The sequence below is a fragment of the Elephantulus edwardii genome, unplaced genomic scaffold (genome assembly GCF_000299155.1).
Source record: "Elephantulus edwardii isolate Elephantulus edwardi_28Jun2011 unplaced genomic scaffold, EleEdw1.0 scaffold00049, whole genome shotgun sequence".
NCBI lineage: Eukaryota > Metazoa > Chordata > Mammalia > Macroscelidea > Macroscelididae > Elephantulus > Elephantulus edwardii.
The window spans coordinates 10,223,544-10,251,115 of record NW_006399799.1 but is presented as its reverse complement, the minus strand read 5'-3'; the positions used below and the strand labels follow the sequence as shown (position 1 = coordinate 10,251,115).

Below are 27,572 nucleotides of genomic sequence, written 5' to 3'. Positions count from 1 at the left end.
TTGATTCAGTGACTGGGATAATTGGGATGGGAGTGTCAGAGACAGTGCGATTGGCACAGGACAGAGCGGAGTTTAGGGCTGTTGTACATAGGGTCGCTGTGAGTCGCAGGCGACTCGACGGCACATAACAACAACAACAACAAGCATTCTGAGTTGTAAACCTGCACCACAATTTGTTCATCCATTTACATGCTGATGGAAATTTGCATTGTTTCCAGTTGGATACTAGCAGAGATGAAGCTGCTATGAAAATTTGTGTACAAGTCTTTATGTGATGAGATATTTTTGTTCCTCTTGGCTCTTTTTAATAATTTCTCTTATTATCATTTTAATATCAATGTTGTTACCCAATTCTGTGACATTAATCTTCTTATTGGTGGTGCTGGAGAAGAGTGTTGAAATGGACTGCTAGGAGAACAAACAGCTTCATCCTGGAGAGCGTGAAACCGGGCCTGAAGCTTCATCTGACATACTTTGGACATATTACAAGGAGGGACTGGTCCTTGGAGAGGGACATCATGCTTGGGAGGGTGGAGGGCCAGTGCAGGAGGGGAAGACCCTCGATGAGATGGATTGATCCAGTAACAGGGATAATCAGGGTAGGTGTGTTAGAGACAATAAGGTTGGCACAGGCTAGAGCAGGGTTTAAGGCTCTTTCTTGTACATAGGGTCACTATGAGTCGCAAGTGAATTGACAGCACATAACAACAACATTGGTAATTGTGTTATTTCACATTCCCCCCGATCAACTGGATTTTGGGTATATTTACTGATCTTCTAAGGGAAAAAAAACACAACTTTTAGTTTTCACTATTTTAGTGCTTTCTGCTCTGCTGTTTACTATTTCCTTTCTTCCACTTTGTGTTTCATTTGCTATTCCAGGTTTTTAATATGGAGAGTGAGGTTACTGATTTGGGAACTTTCATTTTTTTCTTGTCTAGACATTTTAAGACAGTAAGTTTCCCCAAAAATACTGCTTCAGTGTTATCATTAAAATCTCAGTAAGTTGTTTTTATTTTAATTTTGTTAAAATGTTTCTTAATTACCTTTCCACTTTCTCCTTGCACATCTGGCAGAGCTGTTGATATGCTATTCCAGTTATTTTTGGATAATTGTTAGCAGAATATTGCTTGCATGTGATATTAATGAAATTGTTCGATAATTTCCACACTCTTGTCGGGTCACCTCTCTTTGGAATGAGAATAAATATGGATCTTTTCGAGACAGTTGGCCAGGTGGTTTTCCTCCAGATTTCTTTGCACAACTTGGTGAGCACATCGAGGGCAGCATCTGTTTGTTGAAATATGTCAACCAGTATGCTGTTAATTCCTGGGGCTTTGTTTTTTTGCCAATTTCTTCAGAGTAGCTTGAACTTCTTCCTTCATCACCACAGGCTCTTACTCATACTTTGTTTTATGAAATTCTTCTGTGTCCACCAATTCCTTTTGGTACAATGACTCTGTTTACTCTTTTCATCTTCTTTTAATGCTTCCTGGATCATTTAATATTCTTCCCAAAGCATATGTAAGTATTAAAACTAAAGGCTTGAATTTGTTCTTCAATTCCTTCAGCTTAAGAAATGCCAAAAAAAAAAAAGAAAAGAAAAAAGAAATGCCAAGCGAGTTAGGCCCTTTTGATTTTCTGACTCCAGCTCTTTACTCATTTCATTATAATATTTTGTCTTCCTGTGCTGCCCTTGAGATCTGTTCAGCTCCCTAATGTCTTGATTTAATCCTTTGCTTTGGCTTCTCAGCAATCTAGTGCAATATTCAGAGTCTTGTCTGACATTCAGCTTGGTCTTTCTTCTCTGCCTTTGTAATGACCTTTTGCATTTTTCATGGATGATCCTCTTGATAATCCTTCCACAGTACATCTGGTCTTTGCTCACTGGTGTTCAAGGCCTCAAACTTGCTCTTGAGATGGTTTTGAAATTTAAGTAGGATAGACTCAAGGTCAAATTTTGATTCCTGTGGATTTAATTTTCTTTAACTTCAGCTTTAACTTGCATATGAGTAGTTGGTGGTCTGTTCCACAATCAATACCTGGCCTAGTTTCCACAACTGATATTGAGCTTCTCCAGTGATTCTTTACACAGATACAATCAATCTGATGCCTATGCATGCCATCAGGTGAAATCCATATAGATAGCCTGTGTTTGTGTTTCTTATAAAAAGTATTTGCAATTGAATGTACAGAATTCTGTCATTCTATCTCCAGCTTAACTTCTGTCACCAAGTCCATGTTTTCCAACTACTGATACAACTACAGAGAACTTTCATATGTGCAGGCTGGGTTTAGAAGAGACTGTGGTACTAGGGATATTAAAACTATTGTTTAGAAGGATCTTGGCTGAAAGCAGAGTACAAGAGGAATGTCTGTGTTTCACTGACTCTGCAAAGGCATTTGACTGTGTGGATCACAATAAACTGTGGCTAACTCCGAGAAGAATGGAAATCCCAAAACATTTGATTGTGCTTGTGTGAAACCTATACTTGGACCAGGAAGCAGCAGTCAGAACACTGCATGGTTGAAAATCAGGAAGGGTGTACACCAGGGATGTGTCCTACCACCATACCTTTTCAATCTATATGCAGAACAGATCATCCGGGAGACTGGGCTCTATGAGGAACAGTGTGACATCAGGATTTGAGGAAGACTCATCAACAACTTGCATTATGCCGATGGCACAACCCTGCTTGTTGAAACTAAGGAGGGCCTGAAGCTTTTGATGCAGAAGGTCAAGGACTGCAGCTTTCAATAAGGACTGAATGAAGCTCAACATCAAGAAAACAAAGATTCTCACCATGGGGCCTGATAGACACTGAAGAAATTGAGACTTAACACCTTTAGTTTGCTTGGCTCCACAATCAACCTCTTGGTTCCAGTAGCCAGGAAATCAAATAGACAAATTGCATTGAGAAAGTCTGCTGCCAGGGACCTCTCCTGAGTACTGAAGAGCAAAGATGTAGTCTGGAGACTAAGGTAGTCCTAATCTAGGCCATGGTCTTTGCAATTACTTGCTATGCATTAGAGACTAGGCATGAGAGAAAGAGAATTGATGCCTTTGAGCTGTGGTGCTGGAAAAGAGTATTGAATATACATACCATGGACTGCCAGGAGAACAAACAGGTTCATCCTAGAGAGGGTGAAACCAGACTGTTCTTTGGAGGCAAGGATTCTGAGGCTTCATCTGACATACTTTGAACATGTTACAAAGAGAGACCAGTACTTAGAGAGAGACCAGAAGGGTGGAGGGACAGTGCAGGAGAGGAAGACCCTTGATGAGATGCATTGATTCAGTGTCTGTGGTAATATGGGTAGGTTTGTCAAAGACAATAAGGTTGGCACAGGATAGAGCAGGTTTCAGGTTTACTATACATAGGGTCGCTATGGGTCCCAAGAGACTCGATGGCACATAACAGTAAGAACTTTATCCTTTGATATATGGATTAATTATAAGTATGCTAATTTTAAGATATTTGTAGATTTTCCAGAGATGTCCTGTTACTAAAGTCTAATTTAATTTCACTGTATTTAGAGAGCATATCTTGCATGACTTGAAATATTTTCAGTGTTAAGATTTTATAGTTTAGAATATGGTCTCTATTTATAAGTATTCTGTGTGCATTTAGAAGAATTTGTTCTGGTGTTGGAAGTGCTTTATAAAAATCAATTAGATATTTGGTTGATTATATTGTCTTCTATATTCTTACTGATTTTTCTGTTTGAGGGGTTTTTTAAATAATAAATTTAAAAAAAATGTTATTTTAACCAAAGTTCACAGAAAAGTTGTATTTATTGTTGTACATTTTCATCCCTCTCCTACTCATCTCCCTCTAGTTCGTTTGGTGTGTTGTTTTTTTTTAAAAAATTCATTCATTGTTGCACTATTTTCTTCCCTCCCTCCCCCAGTCCACTATGCAATGCACCTCTTATTCTGGACTACTGTCATACATACAATGCCTAATCATATATTCCTTTGAAACAGTTCTTTCCTTCATCTGTTCCAATGTAGTCATCATTATCTGTCCACTCTTACTGTTTGTTTGAGGTTTTTAAAAAGAAATTATTAAGAGGGTTTTGAAATCTCTGACTTAAAGTTTTAGATTTTTAAATCTCATTGTGGTACTTACTTGAAAATAATGTGTTCCTTTGTGGAAAGATCTGCTACATGAAATTGTGTTTATAGCCATGCTTAATGGTAAGGAACCATTATTACTGGTGCAAGGCCCTTTTGTGTCTACTACCCAGTATTGCACAAATTGTGGTTTCCAGTCTGGAAAGTTAGTTAACCTCTCTCTCTCTAGTTAGTGTTTATAACCTTCTGTGAACACTAGGCCCTCCCCACTCTCTGAATCTTAGTAGTCCTCTCTTGCTGTTGTTAGGTCCCAGTGAGTCAAATGTGACTCATAATGACCCTGAGAACAGCAGCTATGATCCTGCCCTATCCTCACCTCTCTGGTAGCACTTGAGCTTTTCTTACATGCTCTTTTCCAGAGTTATTTGTGCAGCTCTCCCCTCCCTGGTATTATGTTCTGCAAATTTTAGCAGCCTGGTCTATCTGGACGCTGAACTCCATTTCATCAGCTTGAAGAGTCCTTGGCTCTGCTTGAGTTGCCCTTTCATGTGCTGTGACCTATTATTTCTCTCAGGGCAGTAAACTAGGAAATGACCCAACTCAACTATTTCCTGCCCTTCAGGGTTCTCTGTCCTTTTTTTGTGCAACACTCAGTACCTTGAAAACTATGTGCTACATATTTTCTTTTTTTCCTGTGCTTTGGTTGTTTCAGATAATAAATCTTTGCTACTCCATTCTGGCCAAAGTAGGGGGAAAAAGGATGTTTGTATCTGAACTTTGAAGTTTCTCCTATGACTAAGATGCAGCCACCCCATTCCTGTTCTGTAGGTTAGGATTTGAGAAACACTGCTCTAACCCTACTGGACTTCTCACTGACCCTCACTCACTTCTTAGGCCATATGTCTTTGCTTTCCCAGTTCGCATCCTGAATCAAAATGTTACCATCTTGTCAAAGAACTAAAGCCTTCATCTCTCTGAAGAAAAAGTAATTTTGTCCCAAATGCTTCCTGATAAAAGTAGATCAAGCTATTACACTTTTAAAAAGCAAAACGATTGATTATATCCTGTATTTTGTGATAAGTGTTTACTCATATATTTGTAATAGCCTCAGAGCTGACACAATATAAGGATGATATTCAATTAATATTTAACAGATATAACTCTGTTAAGGACTGGAGGAGGGTTTTGAACAAAAAAGAAATCAATCAGTAATAAGCAGTATTTATGCAGCATAAGAACAATGATTTTGTAAAAGACTAACGTGGGAGAGTCTAGATAGCATTATGTTGAGTGAACTAAGAACAAATACTGCATAAAACTATCATTGTAAAAATGGAAGGATAAATAGTTAGATGTGTGTGAATGTCCAAAAGGAGAAGGGGTGGGAGAAGAAGAGTGGGTAAAAGGGAAGGGTGGGGATCATTGGAACGGCAGAGTTTAGTGGGTGGATGGTGGGGTGGCAGCAGTGAAAGAACAGGAAAAATTCAGTGAGGACTCAGAGATGGGGTGATAACAGGTGTAGATTAATAGTGATTGGTTATATGAAATAGTGTATATTAATGATTGCATGAAATATATGGTAAATTAAAAATGATATAAAACCAGTGTACATGAATGAAACACAATGAAAATAAATTACTGTGTGCAAATCAACAAAAAACAAAGCAAAATTATAACAAAGCAGGAATGAGAACATTTTAGAAGTAGCATAAAGTGACTGGAGCCTTGCTTTGGCCCAGGCAATGTAAGATGAGTTAGCAAACAGGTTTTATTTTGTTTGCTCAATCTATTTGAATGGTATGTTGAGAAGGATTCTGAGGCCAAATTCTAACTCCATGATTGATTGCTCAGATATATCTGCCAGGCTTGTGGGAAGAGGAAGTGGTTTACATGCATGTCATATATTTTCAATATGGGTAAGAACTTTCTTTCTCATTTAGTTTTATATATTAAAATTATTTCCAGATAAAGTGTCAGAGTAAAGTAAAAAAAAAAATTAAAAAGAGTTAGGATATAAAAAATTATGAGCTAGCTTACAAATGAGGTGAGCTTAGATAATAAAATGTTGGAATGTATCAGATGTTTCACTTCTTTTGGATAAGCATGTGGGATATTTAAAAATAATGGCTAACAAGTCAGCTATATTTAAGATAGTGTAACCTGTCAGTCATCACTCTAAGTACTACACACATATATCAACTTGTTCTTCTACAGCAGCCCACTGAGGTAAGTTCAGTTAATATATCCATTTTGTAGTGTAGGGAAACAGGCACAGAGAGGTTAAATAAGTTTAAGTCATCTAGTTAACAAATCTGGCATAAAATCTGTGCTCTTATAGTTGTTATATGGCTTTTTTTACCTTTTTTATAATTTTTTAATTTTAATTAAAATTTACAGAGATTTTGGATTTCCATTCATTCATTGTTGTACTTTTCTCCCTGCCCACCCCTCCCCCTAGTACAGTCTTCTCTTTTTTTTAGATTTTTTTATTTTTTTTTTACTGCTTTTTTAAGGCTGTTGTTGTTGTTGTTATGTGCCTTAGAGTTTCTTGTGGCTAAAAACAACACTATGTACAACAGCCCTAAACTCTAATCTATCCTGTGCCAACCGCACTGCCTCTGACACACCCATCCCGATTACCCCAGTCACCGAATCAATCCATCTCACAGAGGGTCTTCCCCTCCTGCGCTGTCCCTCCACCCTCCCAAGCATGATGTCCCTCTCCAAGGACCCGTCCCTCCTTGCAGCGTGTCCAAAGTATGTCAGATGAAGCCCCAGAATCCTTGCCTCCAAGGAGTAGCTTGGTTTAATCCTCTCCAAGATGAATCTGTTTGTTTTCCTGGCAGTCCATGGTGCATTCAGTACTCTTCTCCAGCACCACAGCTCAAAGGCATCAACTCTCCTTCTGTCCTCCCTAGTCATTGTCCAACTCTTCGATGCATAATAAGCTTTTTTAAGGAGCCTCCAATATTTCAGAAAAATTGAGATCATGACTTTACATAGCTATGTTTATAGTACTGACAAACTTATTGCTTCTTAATATAAAAATGGTCTAAATATCCCAAACCCTTGTTACCCTAGATTAGATACATATTTCTTTTTTCGTGATTGTTATAGCCTGATCTTTCATGTTCTTTTTCTTTAGGATCTCTTGCCAGCTCCATCTTTGATCCACTCAAATATCTTGTGGGTGCTTCAGGAGGAGCCTATGCTCTGATGGGAGGCTATTTCATGAATGCTCTGGTGGTAAGATCTCTGGGAAATAAAATTTGTGGACTTTAAAAAAAGCATATCTCTCTATATAAAAGCACTGGTATAGCTGATTTTTGTTATTTTCTATGAAAGGCCCCTAGATGGCACAATGGTTTATACCTAAAGCCTACGAGGATAAAATTTGTGATTAGAATCCATTCATTGGCACCATGGAAGAAAGACTGGTGTGAAAATAGTAGTGCGGTACAGTTGTCCAGTCTCCTCCCACTTCATGAAGGGGACAGAGGATCATTATAAGCACGAAGAGCCCTAAGCTGATCCCGTGAAGCAGAGGTCAGATACACCTCTTCTCTCCAACCTTTCTACTAGTTCTGAAACCAGCCATCTTCCCTCTCTACTTCATTATTGGGCTTGGTCACTCCTTGCAATAGCTACACAGAACTCAGAGGCAATGCTTTAGATTATGGACTTTATTAAGAAAGTAACAAGTTACAATTCAGAAGCAGGGTACAGTTCTTCAGTTAGGACAGCTTTTTGTGAGTCCCTTGATCCTTAAGTCTTCTTGAGCATCTTGGGCCAGCTGAGCATCTGCCCTACTCAGGAAAGAATTTTCCTTTTACTTTTCAAAGAGAAGAGTGAACTGAGGGGGAGGGGTGGGCAGTGAGAAAAGTGCAACAATGAATGAATGGAAATCCAAAGTCTCTGTAAAATTTCATTAAAATTAATAATAATAATAATAAAAATTGCTTCACTGATATGTGCCCAGAAGTACTTACTCTACTCCACTGGTGAGCCTCAACTCAAAGGTGCACAGCTCTCTGATTCTGTGGCTCACTCAGCTAATACAGCTACATCTCATGCCTGAAGAAGAGAACATTCTCACTCCGTGGGCTAGAAGCCCTCCACACTATTGCTGGTCTCTTGGTTCTCATATTTCTGTTCACTTGTTGTTTCTTCTTGTCATTTCCCCACTGTGTCCAGTGTTACAGCTTTCTCTTTTTCTATCTCCCAAGTTTCTGGTAGTGTAGCCCTTAAAGAGTTGTGCTACTAACTCACAGGCCACTCCAGCAGTTCAAATCTACAAGCAGCTCCATGGGAGCAAGATGGGCAATCTCCTCCCATGCAACTTATGGCCTTGGAAACCTATAGAAGGTCAGCTATGAATCAGTTCAGACTCAGATGACACTGAGTTGGAGTTTTGACCTACGAGGCCATTTAAAACATGAAATCACTACGAAAAAGTGCACACAAGTGCACACACACAGAAACACACACTGCAAATAATGGGGCACTAGATAGACTAGATGGAACACTGGTGACCTATTAGACGGGAGCTAAGCTGCCAACCTAAGACATGCAATTTGAATCCTCTAGTTGTTCTAGTGAGAAATATGGGAAATGTTCTCTCATATTATTTACAGTCTCTTAAAAACCATTAGAAGGTCTGCTACAAGTTGGTTCCAAGCTAATAGCACGTAACAAATAGACTTTGAGAGATTAAACACGAAAGCAGTGTCTCCTAGCTTGACCTTAGCTGGAAATGTACATGTTGGACAACTCAAATTTTTCATCCTTTATATTCATCACAGATGACTCAACCAATAACATACTATGACAGGTTTGGAAGCAGGAGTGGTATCCACTTTCTAAACAACATGCCTCTGGAAACTCTATGACGTTTGATAAATGATGATAGTTGCAGAGGGGCTTCAGGCCTTTTGTTCATAGGGTTGCTATGAGTCGTGCTCAACTTAAAGGCAATCAACAACAACAACAACATACTCATGAGTGACTATGACAGTACCTCAAGTATTGATTTTGAGGCTACAGATAAATTTGAGATTAGGCAAACACAAATTTGCAAATAATGAGGATGGACTGTATTTGATTTAGGAAGTTCATTTATTAGTATTCGCTCATTGACTAAAGAGAGCACCATTCTTCTTTCTGAGTATTATATGGCCACCAAACATTCAGTTTTCCTTTCATAATTATCTTTATTTTTTATGATTTCAGAAGTAATGAATATGAATTAAAATCCTGAATGAAATGAGTAGAAAATCAAAGTCTCGGGCATGTATTTGTTAGTAGTTTGACTCCTATTCCGTATATATCCAAAAGCCTACCAATAGTACAAAAGTGAGTTCAGCCTTAAACTGTTCTACATCTTACCAGACTATCTTGACCATTTAATCATACTATTAGAGATACAACTTCATCTTCTGAGTTGCAGTGATTAAAAAAAAAATTACTTTTTTGGGTATTTTTTAATTGTGATTTTAAAGAATATTTATAGAGGAGTTGGATTTTTATGCATTCATTGTTGCATTTTCTTCCCTCCCCTCCCCTAGTTCACTTTATTTTTAAAAAATATTCATTCATTGTTGCCCAATCCTCCCCTCCCTCAGTTCCCTTTACAATGTACCTCTTGTTCTGGACCATTGTCTTACACATAATGCCTAATCCAATATTTCTTTTAAACAGTTTTCTCCCTCTTCTGTTCCAATATGTGTTCATTATCTATCTAGTCTTCTATTCTCTTCCCAAACCCCCATGCCCTGCGATTTATTTAACGTGTACAGATGCAAGGCTTCTGGAATGATTCCAGCACTTTACATTTACCAACAATAGGAATGTTCTTTTCCATTTGTGAATTTTTTTCCAGTGTAGGATAAATTCCTAGAAATAGATTTATTAGATAAATATTTTAGATTTTGAGATATTTGCCAAACTGTCCTCCAAAATTTTTTACTTCTACTAATATGAGAATGTCAACCAATTTTTAAAAAGGTGAAAATTCTGACTAGTTTTATCCTTTAGCCAGCAGCCAAGTATACTTTAAAATATTGTTGGGGAAAAAAGATGCAGCAACTAAACATAGAAAAGCACCTTTCAAACTTTGGGATGGAGCCATTTGTTGTTGTTAGCTGCTTTCTAGTTGGCCTCTGACCCATAAAGACTCAGCTTAGGAGGCTGTGATAAAAAATGTAAAAGAAAACATAATCAGTGTGTATTACATATGATAACAGTAAGTAGTGATTTACAGGAGTACTGGGTTGCTATGTACATTATTTCCAATGGGTGATCATCATAAAATTTGGAAACAGTTGATTTAGAATGAACATGACCATTTTGACACTCAACTCAACTCACTGCTATAGAATCAGAACCAATTCATAGCTGACTCTCCAGCGGGTTCTCAGAGGCTGTAAATCACATGGGCAGAGATTGTCCATCTTTCTCCCTTATAGCAACTGATGGATTTGAACCACCAGTTTTTGGGTTGGCAGTCCAACTCTTTACCTACTAGGCTACCAGCGTTCCCTTTTTTTCTTAGAAAAGGTCTGATGAATGAGGATATATAAAAAGTTAACTAGGGGAGGGGAGAAAGGAGGGGGTAAAAAGCGAAACAATGAATGAATGAATGAAAATCTAACTTTTCTGTAAACTTTAATTAACATCACAATTAAAATAAAAAATTATTTAAAAAATGTTTAATGACTTGAAGGGGAAGAAATGAATCAATAAACTGAAACAGAAATGCCTTTCTGACTTCAACAATTCTCTGAGATTATAAACTAGACTGAGATTCTTCAAAGCTAAAAATAATGTTTCTGATCAACATTTTAAGTTTTTTTAGAAATTAATATTCAGAAAGACTAATGGAAAGAAGGAATGCAGGGAGGATACAGGCTGAGTACAGTTACATTCTGTGTACTGTTATTAATATCATAAAGTTAAATGTGCATGAAGGGTTGAATGAAAACCCAACTAGCTTTGCAAGCTTTCATTCAAATCATAATAAAACAACAAAAAATTTAAGACAATATTAAGATTTCAGTTAATAAGCTCAGTTACGGAGGCCCCCTCCATTTAACACGTTGCCACAAATGATGACAAATGTGTTTCTAAGCACGGTCATCAATTTAAAAGTGTGTGGCAACATGTTAATGGGCACATGAAGCACCAAATTTCTATTACATACATATTTGAATTATATCAAGCTATTAAAATCATATCTAGTTTATATAGTGAATTAAATATCATTTCATTTAGTTTCTATAGTGCACTGAGCCAGCACTGCACCTTCCAGATGCATCTGAAAATTGGGCTGTTAGACCAGTGTTTGGATTGTAAATGTTTATAGTTTCAAACTCTACTTGGAAAAGCATATGGACAGGAAGTAGAGTGGATGTTTCATTTTCTAATACCCAGCTTATATTATTATTTATCTCTTTGCAAGAATTTTCGAGAAATGATTCCTGCCCTCGGAATTGCCAGACTACTGATCATCATCCTAATAAGTAAGTGTGCTTTGTGGAAAGTTCTCATTTCCAGTCTTATTAGTTCAACCTTCAGAGAGCCTTTGACATTTCCAAAACACTAGCCTGTAGGATGACTATTAGCCTATGGATGGAATTAGAAAGAATTATTGACTCCATGACTCAAGGAAGCAGGTGTAAATGGAAGAACTTTTACATACCATCATGAGTGATTCTTGGATGCACTTCAATGACATATGAAACCCATGAGAGTAGAGCTATAAGCAACCCTGCCATTCCAGCTATGACAGCCCTACTTGTATTTCTATACAGTAATTTATAGGGGTTACAGAGTTTGACAAAGTTTGAAAACCACTGATTCAGTCCACCTCCTTCTTTGAGTTCTTAAAATTTCATATTTTACATATAGATAGATAGATAGATAGCGAGCGCGCATGAGAGTGTGAGAGCGAGTGAGAGCGAGCGAGCGCGTGTGTGTGCGTGAGCAAGCATGTCAGCTAATTTCTGTTGAACTAGAACTAGAAGGCAAGTATTGACAGTTCATTGCTATTGTTTTTGGGTTTTTTTATTAAAGTTAAAAATTCCTTAATTTTTTATTCCTGGTACCACTACCACAATTTACAGGGTAATATATCTGATGTAAGAAAAAGAAAAAAGACAAAGCTACAACAGATAAAAGACCTCAAGAATGTACATCTAAAAAAAAAATGTACATCTAATTGACACTACATTGCATTAATCAATAGCTGCACTTTTTGCAAACTGTGGCTATGACAGTTCTGAACAAGAAGGGTTTCCTGTTTAAGCTGCAGTAACTTTTCTGACTAGATCATTGTTCCTCTGTGGCAGATTTTTACAGTTCCTCTAATGCATTTGGGACGACTGTCTCAAAGTAACCTGCAGCTTTCCTGATAACTTCTTGCTCTCTCTCCAGCTAAGAACTGTGCCCCTTTGCTGTTGAATTTTTAGAACTTTCTGCTACCATAGCCACCACTTCTACCACCAGATCCATACCACCACCATAAAGACTGCCTGAGCTTCTTCCACCAAAACTGCTCCCTTTCATGGATCCATAACTGCTTTTGTCCACTATCATTTCCAAAATCATTATAGTTTCCACCACCATCATAGTTACCCCCCCCCCCAAGTTTCCTCCTTCATTGTAACCTCCTATCCTCCATCACTGCCAACATATCCATCACCTTGGTTTCCATATCCTGGTCCACCACCACCATAGCCCCTTCTACTACTATAACCAGGGCCACCTCTGTAATTGCCACCATCCCCTCCAAACCCATTGTAACCACCGTCACCTCCTCCATGACTACCTCGGCTGCCACCACCTCCTCCACCATAGCCTCCTCTTCCACCAAAGTTTCCACCACAGCCAAAGTTCCCTCTACCACCTCCAAACTTTCCTCCACGACCTATAAAGTTCCCAGATCCATCTCCATGACCTTTCTGTGATCCAGCAGACTGTATCTCTTGCTTAGAAAGGGCCCTTTTCACTTCACAATTGTGCCCATTAATAGTGTGGTATTTCTGAACAACAATTTTATCAACTGTGTCATGAACATCAAAAGTTACAAAAGCAAATCCTCTCTTTTTTCCACTCTGCCTGTCTTCCATAACTTCTATGGTTTCTTTTTAGCTGTATTTTTCAAAGTAGTCTCTCAAATTATACTCTTCTGTATCTTCTTTAATGCCACCAACAAAAATTTTCTTCACTGTTATATGGGCACCAGAATACTCCTTAGAAACAGCTCTCTTTGGTTCCACTACACGTCCACTAACCTTGTGTGGCTGCGTACACAACGCTGCATCCACCTCTTCAACACGAAAGTAAGTCACAGAACCAAAGCCCCTGAAACATTTTGTTTGGGGGCCTCACATCACCATATAATACGTAAGTGTGCCCCATTTCTCAAAATGTTCTCTTAAACTATCATCTGTAATTTCAAAGCTCAGACCACCAATAAAGTTTTTGTAACTGCTCTGGTTCTTTTGGATCATGACTTTTCTCCCCCGGTGGCGGTAGTGCCGGTCAAAGTCGGGCTGAAGGTGACTGGGAGGTGGTTTTATCTCCATTTTGAGACCAGACTCCATTGCTATTGTTTATGTGCCGTCGAGTTGCCTGTGACTCATAGTAACCCAATGAACAACAGCTCTTAGGCCTGCCTTGTCCTAAGCCAGTCTCACTGACTCCAACACACCTACTCTCATTGCCCCAGTTACTGTTTCAATCCATCTCATCTGAGGTCTTCCTCTCCTGCACTGTCCGGCTAATCTTCTGAGCATGTAAGAATTGGTCCCTACTGGCCACATGCCCAAAGTATGTGAGATGGAGCTTCAAAAGCCTTGCCTCCAAAGAGAAACATGATTCTCCTTTCCCAAGTTTTCACCTTCTCCAAGATAGACCTATTTGTTCTCTTGGTGGTCCATGGTATGTTCAAGACTCTTCTTCAGCACCACAATTCAAAGGCATCGATTCTTCTTCTTGTCATCCTTAATCACTGTCCAGCTCTCTAATGCATAGTAAGTAACTGCAAAGATCGTGGCGTGGATCAGACACACTTTAGTCTCTAGGCTGACATAACTGATTTTCAGTACTCTAGAGAAGTCCTTAACAGCAGATTTCCCCAGCAAAATCTGTCTTCTGATTTCCTGACTGCTGGTGCCAAGAGTGTTGACTGTGGAGCCGAGCAAACTGTAATTGTTAACAACCTCAATCTCTTCTCCATCTATCATGGTGCTGCCAATTGGCCCGGTGGTAAGAAGCTTTGTTTTCTTTCTTTTTTAAAAAAAATTCTATTATTTTGTATGTGTGTACCATCAAATCGGATCTGACTGGTACAGGAGGAGATTGCCCCTCCTTCTCCAGCAGAGTGTCTGGTGGATTCGAACCATGCACCTCTGGGATTGCAGTGCAGCTTCTTGCCTCAAGGCCACCAGAGCTCCCTAGAATCTTTGTTTTCTTGATGTTGCGCTTCAATACATACTGAAGACTACAGTCTTTGACCTTCTGCAGCAAGTGCTTCAGGTCCTCCTTAGTTTAAGCAGTTTAAATATTTTTTTTTAAAAAGACACATTTCTATTTTAATTAGTATTTAGTAAGAAAGATTTGTCTAAGAAAAGTTAAGTATACATATTAATGTTTCACATCTTTTATTAATATTTTTCAGCCCCTCTTCATTTTCCTCATAGACACACTACAACTTAAACTATTTAATTCATTTTAATGTCAGTGATGGTTGGGTGAAAAAAGAGGCTGGAGAATGTGATTAGAGGCTAAACTGTAATTTAATGAATAGTGATGATTTTCCATGAATGGGAATAAGAGAGATGGAAGACTTACCTGCTGATGGCCCACTACTAATCCAGAATGTCATAAAATTGGGTTACTCTCCTGGGAATCATGAAATGCCAGTACTGTCATCGTTTGCTGTCACCTGAAAACGGCTCCATCTTCAGGCTCATATAGCGATGGGCTGCAAGTAGACTTCTCGAGGCCTGAGATAGTTTTAAGATGTAGAGAAAGAGGAAATCAAGGATTAATAGTTACGATACTTGCTCAAGAAGACCCTCCTGTGAGTCTTTCTCTATCTCAAGAAAAAGCCAAGTTCTTTAAAGTTCAGTTTAAAAGAGCCTTAACTGGAGAAAGCAGAAATGAGTGTCACAGCAATCCATTTGATACGAAAGGCTGACCCCAGCTCCATGACCTTAGCTTTGGGGCTTCCTTCTCAGAGGATTCCTTCATCCAGCTAGTGAAGAGACATTGTTTTGTTGTTGCTATATGCCCTCAACTCCAACTCATAGTGACACCATGTACAACAGCTCTGAACCCTGCTCTATCTTGAGCCAACCTTATCAGCTCTGACACACTTACTCCCATTACCCCAGTCACTGAGTCAATCCATCTCATCCAGGGTCTCCGTCTCCTGCACTGTCCCTCTCTAAAGACTGGTCTCTCCTTGCAACATGCCCATAGTATGTCAGACAGAGCTTCAAAGTCCTTGCTTCCAAGAACCATTAGACTTACACACACACACACACACACACACACACACACACACAGAGTTATTGACATGACACTACCCAATCTCTTTCTCTGTATGTGTGTGTCGGTAGTGGTGGAGAACAGAGTGGATGCAAAGACTAGTAGCCAGGAAGATATTTAAGATAATTAAGGATGACTGAACATTTTTATCTGAGTAACTGGAAACACAGATTTGTTTAGGAGAAAAATCAGATTGCTTGAGTTAATTGAGTCTCTTGGTTAGAGATCAGTATGAAGATACAGAGTAGGACATGGTCTCATATTTTGAACAGTGAATCAGAAGAAAGGTCTGGGTAAGAGCTTTACAATCTGGAGTAGTCAGCCTGTAGATGGTAGCTAACTAGTATCATGAGACAATGAGAATTAGAGCTCCAGACAGTGAGAACAGAGAAGATGAAAAGTCTGAGGGCTGACTCCTGCAGCATTCCATACTTAGAGGATGGGAAAATTCTTAGGAAAAGACATAGAGAAGCAGCAGTCAGCTATGCAATAGAAAACCGAACAGAAGGTGTCTCGGGCACTTAAGTCAGAAAGATTTTTAGGGAGGAGATGACTGATCTTATTAAGTGCTGAGGACAGCATTGGTGATCATGAGGAGAGTTTTGGTGAAAGGACTTCAGAAGATTAGGAGTAAAAGAGCTAGAGAAGCAGCAGATACAAGTCTTTAAAAGGCTTTTGAAGGTGTTTTGTCATAAAGGAGAACAGAGAAGCCAGTGGAGAATATGGGAGTAAAAAAGGGAACTGGTTTTTCTTTATTCCCGCCTCTACAATTAGAAAACTTGAGTTTACATATATGCTGATGAAAGTGATCTAATAGATAGTGGTGATGCTGATGACAACTGGTTGAGCTCTATCCTTGAGTGGGAGAGGTGAACAACTGCTTATTCAGACCATTAGTTACATCAGGAGAGAAAGCAGATTATATGATGCGAACACATCACATAAAAATTATATGGACTTCTTCTCATTACTTCTATTTTCTTAGTGAAATTTGTAACAAGTGAGATGGAAGGGAATAGAAGACAGAGGAAAGTGTATGAAGTGGTTATCCAGGAAAGTGGAAAAAGAATGGAGAAGAATACAGTAGGATTGAAGCTGATAACAATTGAGTTTTAGTGAGGACAGTAAGTGTGGTTATGTTTTTTTTTCTTTCTCTACTTAGTTGTGTGGGTGAAAGAATGAAATAGGTGGAAAGTATGATTAAATATAGTAAAGTTTTCTTCAACAGCCATTCTGCAGGAAAAAGATATGTAGTCTGCTTTTGTTTTATTTTATTATTTTTGTAGTCTGCTTTTGTAAAGATTTATAGCCTTGTAGACCCTAGTTCTACTCTGTCCTACAGGATTGCTAGGAGTCAAATGACCTTGACAGCCATGTTAGTTCTTAGGGTGGAGTTTTATAGGTGAGATTTATAGAGTCTCTGGGTTGTGCAAATGGCTAATGCACTAAATGACACTTTGAAGGTTTTATTCCACATAGAGATTCCTTGGAAGAAAAGCTTGGTGATCTACTTTCAAAAAATCAGTCACTAAAAACCCAGTGGGGTACTATCTATGCTGACACACACAGATTGCCATGAATAGGACTGGCTTGATGGCAAATGCTTTTGATTGTTTGTGGTGTGTGTTTTTTGTTTTTTTTTTTTAAACTATGGAGAGAAGAGTAATACAAGGGGGATGTGAGTGTCTGAAAGGGAGTAAACAGAATGATGGCTCCTTGTTATAGAAAGAATAATATGTGGGAGGCAAGGGATGATGAGAAAGTCAGAGGGGCCAATGGGCCACAGAATGTAGTGAGATTCAGATAAATGTGGTGTATTAGAGGGAGTTAGCCAGTGGACAAATGTGGAACCTTGAAATAGGAGATTTTGGAAGGTGATGCAATCACTAGAATGATAAGATAAATAAAAAAGCAGAGTGGTGGCTCAGATTGTAGAGGAGAGGAGGTCAAGAAACTGGGAGGATGACTAATGTGTCTTTTGAAATCTAAAAGAATTATAGATTAGAGGTACAGGCTGAATGGAAATCAAGAGAGAAGATGGAATTTCAGCTGAGTCCAAGGACAGAGGTGGTTAAGTGTGTTCACCCAACTGCTTCAAGTGAGGTTTGTCCACACAGAAGGAATAAGGGCAGATCCCACAATCAGAATATGATGGCCTTGGAAGCTAAAATAGAGGTGACATTTGGTGAGGCCCAAGTTGTCAAAGATTCCATTTTACTTGGACTCACAACTGATACATAAGTATCAGAAGTATACGTAACTATACATCAGAAGTATACATAAGTATGCAGAAGCAGCCAGGAAATCAAACAATATGGGCTTAATCCCATTAGAGATTCTGAGGATGACACAAGATCAGGCAAAGTTTTGATCTGCTTTACGTAGGATTGTTATGAGTTAGAGTTGACTCAATGTCCCCTAACAATAGTAACAACATTGCATTGGGTAAATCTGCTGCAAAAGACTTCTTGAAAGTACTAATGGGCAGTGATGTCTCTCTGAAGACTAAGGTGCACCTGTATTTTCAGTCACCTCAGAGCAGAGCAGGGAGCACTGCATGGTTTGGAATGGGGAAGGGAGTGCGTCAGGGTTGTATTTTATCTCTACCTGTTCAATCTATATGCTAAGCAAATTATCCAAGAAGCTGGACTCTATGAAGAGGAATATGGCTTCAAGATTGGAGGGAGGCTTATCAATAACTTACGTTATGTAGATGACATAACCGTCCTTGCCGAAAGTGAGGACTTGAAGCACTTGATGCAGAAGATCAAAGAATTCAGCCTTCAGTATCAAGAAAAGAAAGATTCTTACCACTGGATCAATAGGCAGATGGAGAGGAGAGGAGAACTGTCAACAGCTTCATCTTGCTTGGACCCACGATTAACACCCTTGGTACACACTGCACTGGGAAAGTCTGCAAATTATTGAGAAGTAGTGATGTCAGTTTGAGGAATAAGGTACATCTGATTCAGGACATACTCTTTCTGATTACTACCTGTGCATCTGAGACCTGGATAATGAATAAGGATGACAGGAAAGGATTTGATGCCTTTGAGCTATATGTGGTATTGAAGAAGAGCACTGAACATCCCATGGATAGCCAAGAAAATGAACAGATATGTCTTGGAGAGGGTGCAGCCGGAGTGCTCTCTGGAGGCAAGAATGATGAGGCTTTGCCTCACATACACTGGATATACTCCTAGGAGGTACTATTCCTTGGACAGGGACATGGTATTTGGAAGGGTAGAGAGTCGGCGAAGGAGAGGAAGACCCTCAACCAGGTGGATTGACACAGTTGACTGCTGCAATGGGCTCTGTGTGTTAGGAAGTGTGAGGATGCCACAGGACAGGACTGAGTATGTTCATAGGGTCATTATGAGTTGTACTCAACGGCACCTTAAAACACAACAACAACAACAACAGATATATGCCTTTGAATGATGATACTTTTTTTTTGGTGAAGAAGTATACTGAACATACCATGGACTCCTAAAACAACAAGTCAATCTGTCTTGGAAGCAGTATACCTAGAGGCGAGGATGGTGAGACTTCATCTCATATACTTTGTGCATGTAATTGGGAAGGGTCAGTCCTTGGAGAAAGGTATCATAAAGTAGAAGGTGAGAAGGAAAAATGAGGAAGCTCCTTAATGAGATGGACTGACACAGGGTTTGTAACAATGGGCTCAGCATAGCAGTGATTGTGAGGTGGGTTATTATTGGGTACTATTTTGTTCTGCTGTACATAAGATTTATATGAACTGAAATTGACTAAAAAATATTTTTCTGGTCCACATGGAAATAAAAAAGATTCTGCTAATTATTATTAAGAGTTTAATTATTCACAATATGGCAGCAAAGACAATTATTACTTCTGAGGAAAGAGACTACAAGACAATCTAACTATAAAACACCAGCATTTGGGGGGGGGCAGGGAGGAAAATGTGAAATAATGAATGAATGGAAATTCAAGTTCTTTATAAACTTTTAAAATATCCATTTTTAAAATGGAAATAAACAATGGATCTTTTTTAAAAAAACAAAGCAAAACAAAAAAAAATACCAGCATTTAATCCTGGCATAAAGTAGCTCACATGTTTATAGTCTTTACTATACTATAGAGCAATTTTGGCAAAAATTGTCAGCAGAGAAAGAAGAGGAAGATCTGGGATGTAGGAAAGTTGCTGTCTTATCACAGTTAACACTTGAGTTTTAACAAGTTACTGAGCAAAGGGACAAATCTTCTCTCTCTCTCTCTCTCTCTCTCTCTCACACACACACACACACACACACAGAGTTGCCTAGTTCTTCACCCAATCTGCTTCAAATGATGATGAAAATAAGCTTCCATTTCTCCACCTACAGTGGATATATTTTTTTTTTTACAGTGGATATATTTTTATTACCCTTCAGCAGGTCTCTGCATTTCTCAAGCTGAAAGAACTGAAAAAACAAATTCAAGCCTTGAACTGCAATACCGAGATATAATATGGGAAAAAATCTTTAATATTTCAAGATTTTTCAAGAAGATGAAAGGTATATACAGAGACACTGTACCAAAAAGAATTGGCCAACACGGAAACATTTCAGGAAGTACCATATGAACAAGAGCCAATGGCAATGAAGAAGATGTTCAAACTGCACTGAATGCGCTGGCAAAAAAATAAGGCTCCAGGAATCATTGTGATACCAATTAACATATTTCAGCTAACAGAGACAGCCCTTGTTTATGCCAGGAAATTTGGAAGACAGCTACTTGGCCGACTGACTGGAAGAGAGCCATATTTGTTTCCATTCACAAGAAAGGTGATCGAACAGAATATGGAAATTCTTGAACAATGTCAGTAATATCACAGGTAAGTAAAATATTGCCGAAGATCATTGAAAACTAGCTTGAGAGAGAACTGCAAGAAGTTCAAGCTGAATTTAGAAGAGGCCATGGCTCTGGGGATATCATTGCAGATATCAGATGGGTCCTGTCTGAAAGCAGAGAATAGAGATGAATATATGTATTTTATTGACTATGCAGATCATGACAAACTACGGATAACATTAAGAAGAATGGGGATTATGTTTATACAAAACCTACACCTAGACCAAACAGTGCTGTCCCCATGGGAGGGGGGGAATATTGCATGGTTTACAATCAGAAGACGTGTGTGTCAGAGCTGTGTCCTCTCTCCATTCCTAGTCAATCTGTACACTGACCAAAAATAATTTTCGGAGCTGGACTATCAAGGAGTATGTGAGGTCAGGATAAGAGGAAGACTCATCGACAAGCTTTGCTATGCAGATGACACAACCTTGCTTGCTGAAAGCAAGAACTTGAAACATTTGCTGCAGACTATCCAAGACTACAGCCTTCAATTGGCATCTCAACATCAAGCAGAGAAAGATCCTCAGCCCTAGATTGATAAGCAACATCATGACAGAGAAAACACTGAAGTTGTCAACAATTTCATCTTACTAGGATTCACAATCAACACCCTTGGTACCAGCAGTCAGGAGATCAGAAGATATATTTTATTGGGCATGTCTGCTGTTAGTGACCTCTCCAAATTCCTGAGGAGCAATGATGTCAGTTTGAAGACTAAGGTGTGCCTGATTCAAGCCATGGTCTTTTTCCTCCAATCACCAGCTATGCATCTGAAAGCTGGACAATGAATAATGATGACAGAAAAAGAATTGATGCCTCTGAACTGTGATGCTGGAGAAGAGTACTGAATATCCCATGGTAGTCAAAAGAACAAAACAGATATGTCTTGGAGAAGATGCAACTAGAGTGCTCCTTGGAGGCAAAGATTGTAAAGCTTCACCTCACATACAATGGGCATGTTGCCAGGAGAGGTTATTCTTTGGAGAGGGACATCCTGCTTGAAAAGGTGGAGGGTCACCAAAGGAGAGAAAGACCCATGTCAAGATGAATTGACACAGTGACTGCAGCAATGAGCTCAAGTATGTCAGAGATGATGAAGACAGCCCAGATAAAACAGGATTCAGATCTGCTCTTCAGAGGGTTGCTTGCTGTAAGTCATACTTGACTTGATAGCACCTAACAACAACATATCTAATTAAATAATTGAGTTTCCCGTTGGAAAACGGTAGAGAATCTCACATTTTCATGCTTTTAAAAAAATATAAAAGTCTGTGTAGTGGTCGCTATCATAAAATAAGTATCATTTTAAAAAATTCAGAAACTTTATATTTGATGAACATACCTTAATATAATGCTGTGTTGAAAATGTCATAGATAGTAGTAATATCTGAGCTATGTTTAGAAACACATAGGAAAAGACTAACGAAACTATGCTAAATTGTTTTCTCTTGGATAGGATAATGGACAATTAAAGATATCTACTTCTTTTTATCTTTTACGTTATATCCTTTTGTTATATATGAATATACATTATTTTTGTAGTTGGAAGACAGTAAAGTTAAGGGTTCAACACTATGTTGGTATGCTTTGAAGCTTGTTACCTTTACACACAACCAAATTATTGGGACCTCACATTATTAATGAAGAAAACTCTTTGGTTCCCTGGATTTTTCAGGTCTCTTGGGAGTCCTGTCTCAGTGGCTGCAACAAGTCAGACACAAACTCTCCAAGGAATCATAACAAGCTGACAGAGATGTGCAGTCAGGAGAAAAGTGAGAAACGAAATAGAGACATTAACATGTTCATGGTTATAATATGAAGTTTTTGAAAGGAGGGCTCCTGCAGTGTACCAGTAGGACTAGAACAAAGTCATCTTTGTGATAGGACAGTCCTTTGCTTCTACTTTCATAGTCCTACATTTATGTGTTAGGCACACTGGACCAGGAAATGCACAGACTTTAAAATACAGCACATCCACATTTATTGAGCATTCTGTGTCACAGTCATTTACAATTAAATTACTATTGAGTACGACCTCGACCTCAATTCCTGTCCACTGACATGAACATCAATACAGTATTGAAGGGGAAAGTGGCTGGAACACATGGTGATGTTATTTTCCCAAAGGCAAGGACGAGGTCTTTAGATCTCCTAGGACACTGTGACTTGGCAAGTAGAGCAGAGGCAAGTGGCGGATGGTGAGGAAAGTGACAGCTACACAAGATGCTTCCAAGGGGCCTGCTCACATAGGACAGGGTTCTAGGCCAAGAAACGCGCAACTTCTTTTGCAGCACAGATTTGAAGAATGCCTAAATTCTACCTCTTACTACCTTGCTGGAAACTGTGACTTGTTTTCTTTCATGGCCTATTTTTTGTGCTCTTGCTAGTGATTAAAGGTTGCAACTGTGCTTCATGGGAGCTTGGTGTCCTCCCGGAAAGGAGCTGCGCTGCCAACTCAAAGGCAGGTGGTTTAAATCCATCAGCTGCTCCTGTGCAATTTACTGCCTCCGAAAACCTGCTGGAGGGTCAGCTATGAGTTGGTTCTGACGCGATAGTACACAACAACTACTACTATAAGAACTGTGCTTCATATACATGTGAAAGTTGAACGATTACTAAGGAAGACTGTTGAAGAATTGCTATCATTGTATTGTGGTGCTTGTGAATAATCCTGAATATACCAAGGACTGCCAAAAATCCAAACAAGTATCTCTTGCAGGAAAGGCAGCCAGAAGGATCGCTCCTTAGACGCAAAGATGGTGACACTTTGTGTCACATACTTTTGGCATGGTATCAAGAAGTGCCCTAGAGACATCATGCTTGGGAAATCTGAGGGTTGGCAAACGAGATTAATGGACACAGTGGCTCCAACACTAGGTCTGAGTGCAGCAGATATTGCAAGGATGGTGGAGGACTGAGCAGGGTTTCGTCCTGTTGTATTTAGGATAGCTACATGAGTCAGGGACAACCCTCCTACATCTAACAGCACCACCAGTGTGGTGGATGAGTGAAGCCCCCCAGCCAGACAGTGGAAGGTTCAAATCCTGCCTCTGTGCAGCCAAGGACAAATACGTAAACTCTCTGTCTTGGTTTATGTATACTATGCCACCATTATTCCTCATTTGGGTTACAGTAACTGTATTACTATCCTAGCTGGTCTTCCTGTTCTCATTCTTGCTCCCTTCCAGTCTATTTCCTATGTAACAGTCCCAATTATTTCTCTGAAAATCTGCGTCACGTCATGTTACTGTTGTGTTCAAAATCCTTCAAAGGCTTTTGCAGTGTGAAAACGAAAATGTTTATAATGGTTGTAAGGCCTCCATGTGACCTCTCCTGGGTACCAGTCTGATCTCATCACCTACCATTTTACCTGTCACTCAAGCTGACCCCTACCCCAGAGTTTTGGTTCAACAGATCTGCAATGAGGCTTCAGAATTTTCCTTTGTAACAAGTTCCCAGGAAATGCTGTTGTCAGTTTGAGGATGACCGCTTCTGAAAACCAGTGAAGAAGCCAGTAAATGGCTTTTATATTTTATAAATATCTCAGACACATTTCTGTTTTACGGATTTTAGATTTAGTCTTCCCTCTGCCTGAAAGGTTTAGCTCAAAGCACAGTATTCTTGCTCTGTTATAAGAGCAAATGGGTGGTGCAAATGATTAATGAACTCAGCTGCTGGCCAAAAGTTTGGAGGTTTGGATCTACCTAGAGGTACTTTGGTGACCTAATAGTAAGAAGTTGTGCTGCAATCCCACAGGCATGCAGTTCAAATCCACCAACTGCTCTGAGACAGAAAGAAGGACAATCTCTCCACCAACTGCTCTGAGACAGAAAGAAGGGCAATCTCCTCTCATGTGATTAACTGCCTCTAAAAACCCACTGGAGGGTCAGCAATGGGTTGGTTCTGACAATGGTACACAACAACAGCAGAGGCACCTTAGAAGAAAAGCCTGGCAATCTCTTTCCGAAAAGTCGGCCACAGAAAAGCCCGCGGAGTTCTCACACACGGGGACTGTTTTGCATTCTATTTTTCTTGGTTTTGCTCCCCTTATCTCCAGCAATGTCCTATTTTTAATGAAATCCTCGCTGACAATCCTGTTAAAAATGGTTCCCTACTCCTGGCATTCTCAAATATCTAATTTTTATGTTCTCCCCAAGTTGCCTGTGACTTATAGCAACCCTATGAACAATAGCTCTGAACCCTGCCCTATCCTGAGGCAATCTCACTGTCTCTAACACATCTACCACCATTATGCCAGTTAGTCAATCCATCTCATCTGGGGTCTTCCTCACCTGTGCTATCCCTCCAACCTTGCAAGCATGATGTTCTTCTCCAAGGACTGGTACCTCCTGGAAACATGCCTAAAGTACACTAGATGGAGCTTTAAAATCCTTGCCTCCAAGGAGCAACTTGGTTTCACCCTCTCCAGGACAGACTTATTTATTCTCTTGGCAGTCCATGGTACATTTAATACTCTTCTCCAGCACCACAGTAAAAAGGCATTCATTCTTCTTCTATCTCTTGGTCATTGTCTAGTTTTCTGATGCATAGTAAGTAATTGTGAAGACTTGGAACAGGCACACCTTAGTCTCTATAGACCGATATGGTTGGTCTTCAGTACTCTGGAGTGGTTCCTGACAGATTTTCCCAATGCAATCTGTCTTTTGATTTCCTGACTGCTAGTGTCAGGAGTGTTGACTGTGGAACCAAGCAAGCTGAAGTTGTTATTCTCAATCTCTTCTCCATCTGTCATGATGCTGCCAATTGGCCCAGTGGTGAGATCTTTGTTTTCCTGATGTTGAGCTTCAACCCACATTGAAGACCACAGTCCTTGACCTTCTGTAGCAAACATCACAGGTCATCATGTTTTATGTAAGGAGCCCTGGTGGCATAGAGTGTTATGTTTTCAGCTAATAAACCTAAAGGATGGCAGCTTGAATCTACCAGCTGCTCCATGAGAGAAAGATGAGTCTGTTCTAGTTTAGATTTACAAGGGCTGGAATAGATTTGATGACAGTGAGTTTTAGTTTATGTTTTACTTGTCTTGTTCCCCTAGATTATTAGCTAGCTCCATGAGGCAAGGCTAGGATTTGTCTGATCTATTATTTTATATGTACCACCTAAAATAATGCCTGGCTGGCATAGAGAATGATAATCAATAAATATTAGATGCTTCAATCTGTACAATGGGATAATGACATTAATAAGAGAACCAAGAGATATGTCTTGGAGAGAGTGCAGCTAAAGTGTTCTTTGGAGATAGGAATGATGAACTTCGCCTGACATACTTTGGGTATTTTGCTAGGAGGGGTTATTTCTTGGAGAAGGACATGATGCTGGGAAGTATGAAGGGTCAGCAGAGGAGAGGAAGACAGTCATCCAGGTGGACTGACATGGTGACTGCTGCAGTGGGCTCTTGTGTGTCAGGAAGTGTGAGGATGGCGCAGGGTAGACAGGGTTCAGATCTTTTGTTCACAGAGTTGTTATGAGTTGCACTCAACTCAATGGCACCTTAAGAACAACATTTCAAGATTTATGAAAATTAACTAATATATGTAAAACTCTTGGAGCAGCATCAGGCTTTGTATCTCAATAAATGTTAGCTATTATTATTTTTCTAATAATAATAACCAAGCACATTTGAATCGCTGTTGTAGAAATCCTGGTGCTTCAGCAGACTTTTTTTTCTTTCTAGTTTCTCTGGATATAGGTTTTGCTCTCTACAGAAGGTTCTTTGTCTCTGCAAGCGGGTCAGCGGTGAGTTCAGTTTGGTCTTTTTAAAGATAAAAATGTGTTTATTTGTCAATAGATTAAAAGTATCAACAATTAGAGCCACCCACCTCTCTGCATTTTGGACTCCCTGGGTGGTATAAACGATTGATGTGCTCGCTCCTAACAGAAAGGCTGGTGGTTAAAGTGCCCCACAGGCATTATGGAAGTAAAGCCTGGTGGCACACTTCTGAAACCCAGTCTTTGGAAGCCCCGAGGTGCACGGCTCTCTGACACACGCAGGGCTGCCATGTGCTGAAATCTACTCAGTGCCAACTTTTCACTTCTTTTTCTTAACTCTGCAAAATTATTTCTTTTGGGCAGCTACTGGAAAGTTAATTGCTAGGAAACCCAGAACTTTTGTTGTTGTTCTCACTTTATCATATCCCTGACACTGGGCTCTGCTTTTCCGTTTCTGCCATGATGGTAACTATTACAAAACAAGAAAGATTTTACTTTCTACGGAGAATAAGAGATTGAAAACTGGGATTAGGCTGGGCCCAAATAATTTTACAATAGAAAGAAAAGTGACAAAGATTTCTAGTTTGGCTGGAATTAATTTTTTAATTGGGTAGCTTCTGTGCAGTAGTTGTATGTATGCTTTGTTTGTGTTCTAATTCTGACGTTCCATTTATGTGGCATTAGATGACACTCCTAGGCATAGCCCTTGAGGAAACGGACATCTGTTTTCCTTATTATATTTTGAGTGAAAGTTTACAGAGCAAATTAGTTTTTCATTCAACAATTTATTCACATTTTGTTTTGTGACACTGGTTACAATCCCTCAACATGAAAGTACTCTTTTTATTTCCTCGTTGGGCTCCCTGCTTCCATCTGTCTTTCCTTCCTGCCTTCTGAATTTTGTTTTTGGATTAATGCTGACCATTTGGTCTCATATACTTGACTGCACTGAGTTCATTTCTCTCTAGTGTAATTATTACCTTTATAGATTTGTGTTGTTTGGCTGAAAGTTGATCCTGGGTGGGGGGTTCAAGTTCCAGGCTTGAAGGGTGTCTAAAGGCACAGTCTACAGGGTTCAAACCCCATTTTCATACTTGGCATTATATAGAACCATCCTAAATACAATGATGATCACAAAGAATGAAAAAGAACGGCTCTGTGCTATGTATTCAGAGAGTAGTTTAAGGTAACCTTTTTTTTTAAATATTTTTTTTTACTGGGAAAAACATATTGGGGGTACAAGAAGGTGAGGGTTGAGGGCAGAAGGGTGAGGATGGGCCAGGATGCAGTTGCAGAGCTGCACAGTTTGGCTGGTGGGGGGAGCAGGTGAAGGAAA

At 39.4% G+C, this 27,572-nt stretch overlaps 1 protein-coding gene and 1 pseudogene across 1 annotated transcript in view; one reads left to right on the top strand and one right to left on the bottom strand.

Annotated features, from left to right (window-relative positions):
• Window positions 1-27,572, top strand: part of RHBDL2 (rhomboid, veinlet-like 2 (Drosophila)) — a 56,953-nt gene that overhangs the window by 28,367 nt on the left and 1,014 nt on the right. Inside the window, exons 4-6 of the mRNA XM_006886480.1 lie at window positions 7,224-7,324; window positions 11,535-11,595; window positions 26,202-26,263. Coding sequence (XP_006886542.1) covers window positions 7,224-7,324; window positions 11,535-11,595; window positions 26,202-26,263 — 224 coding nt within the window. The remainder of the gene's footprint in view (window positions 1-7,223; window positions 7,325-11,534; window positions 11,596-26,201; window positions 26,264-27,572) is intronic.
• LOC102868089 lies at window positions 12,540-13,662 on the bottom strand (annotated as a pseudogene).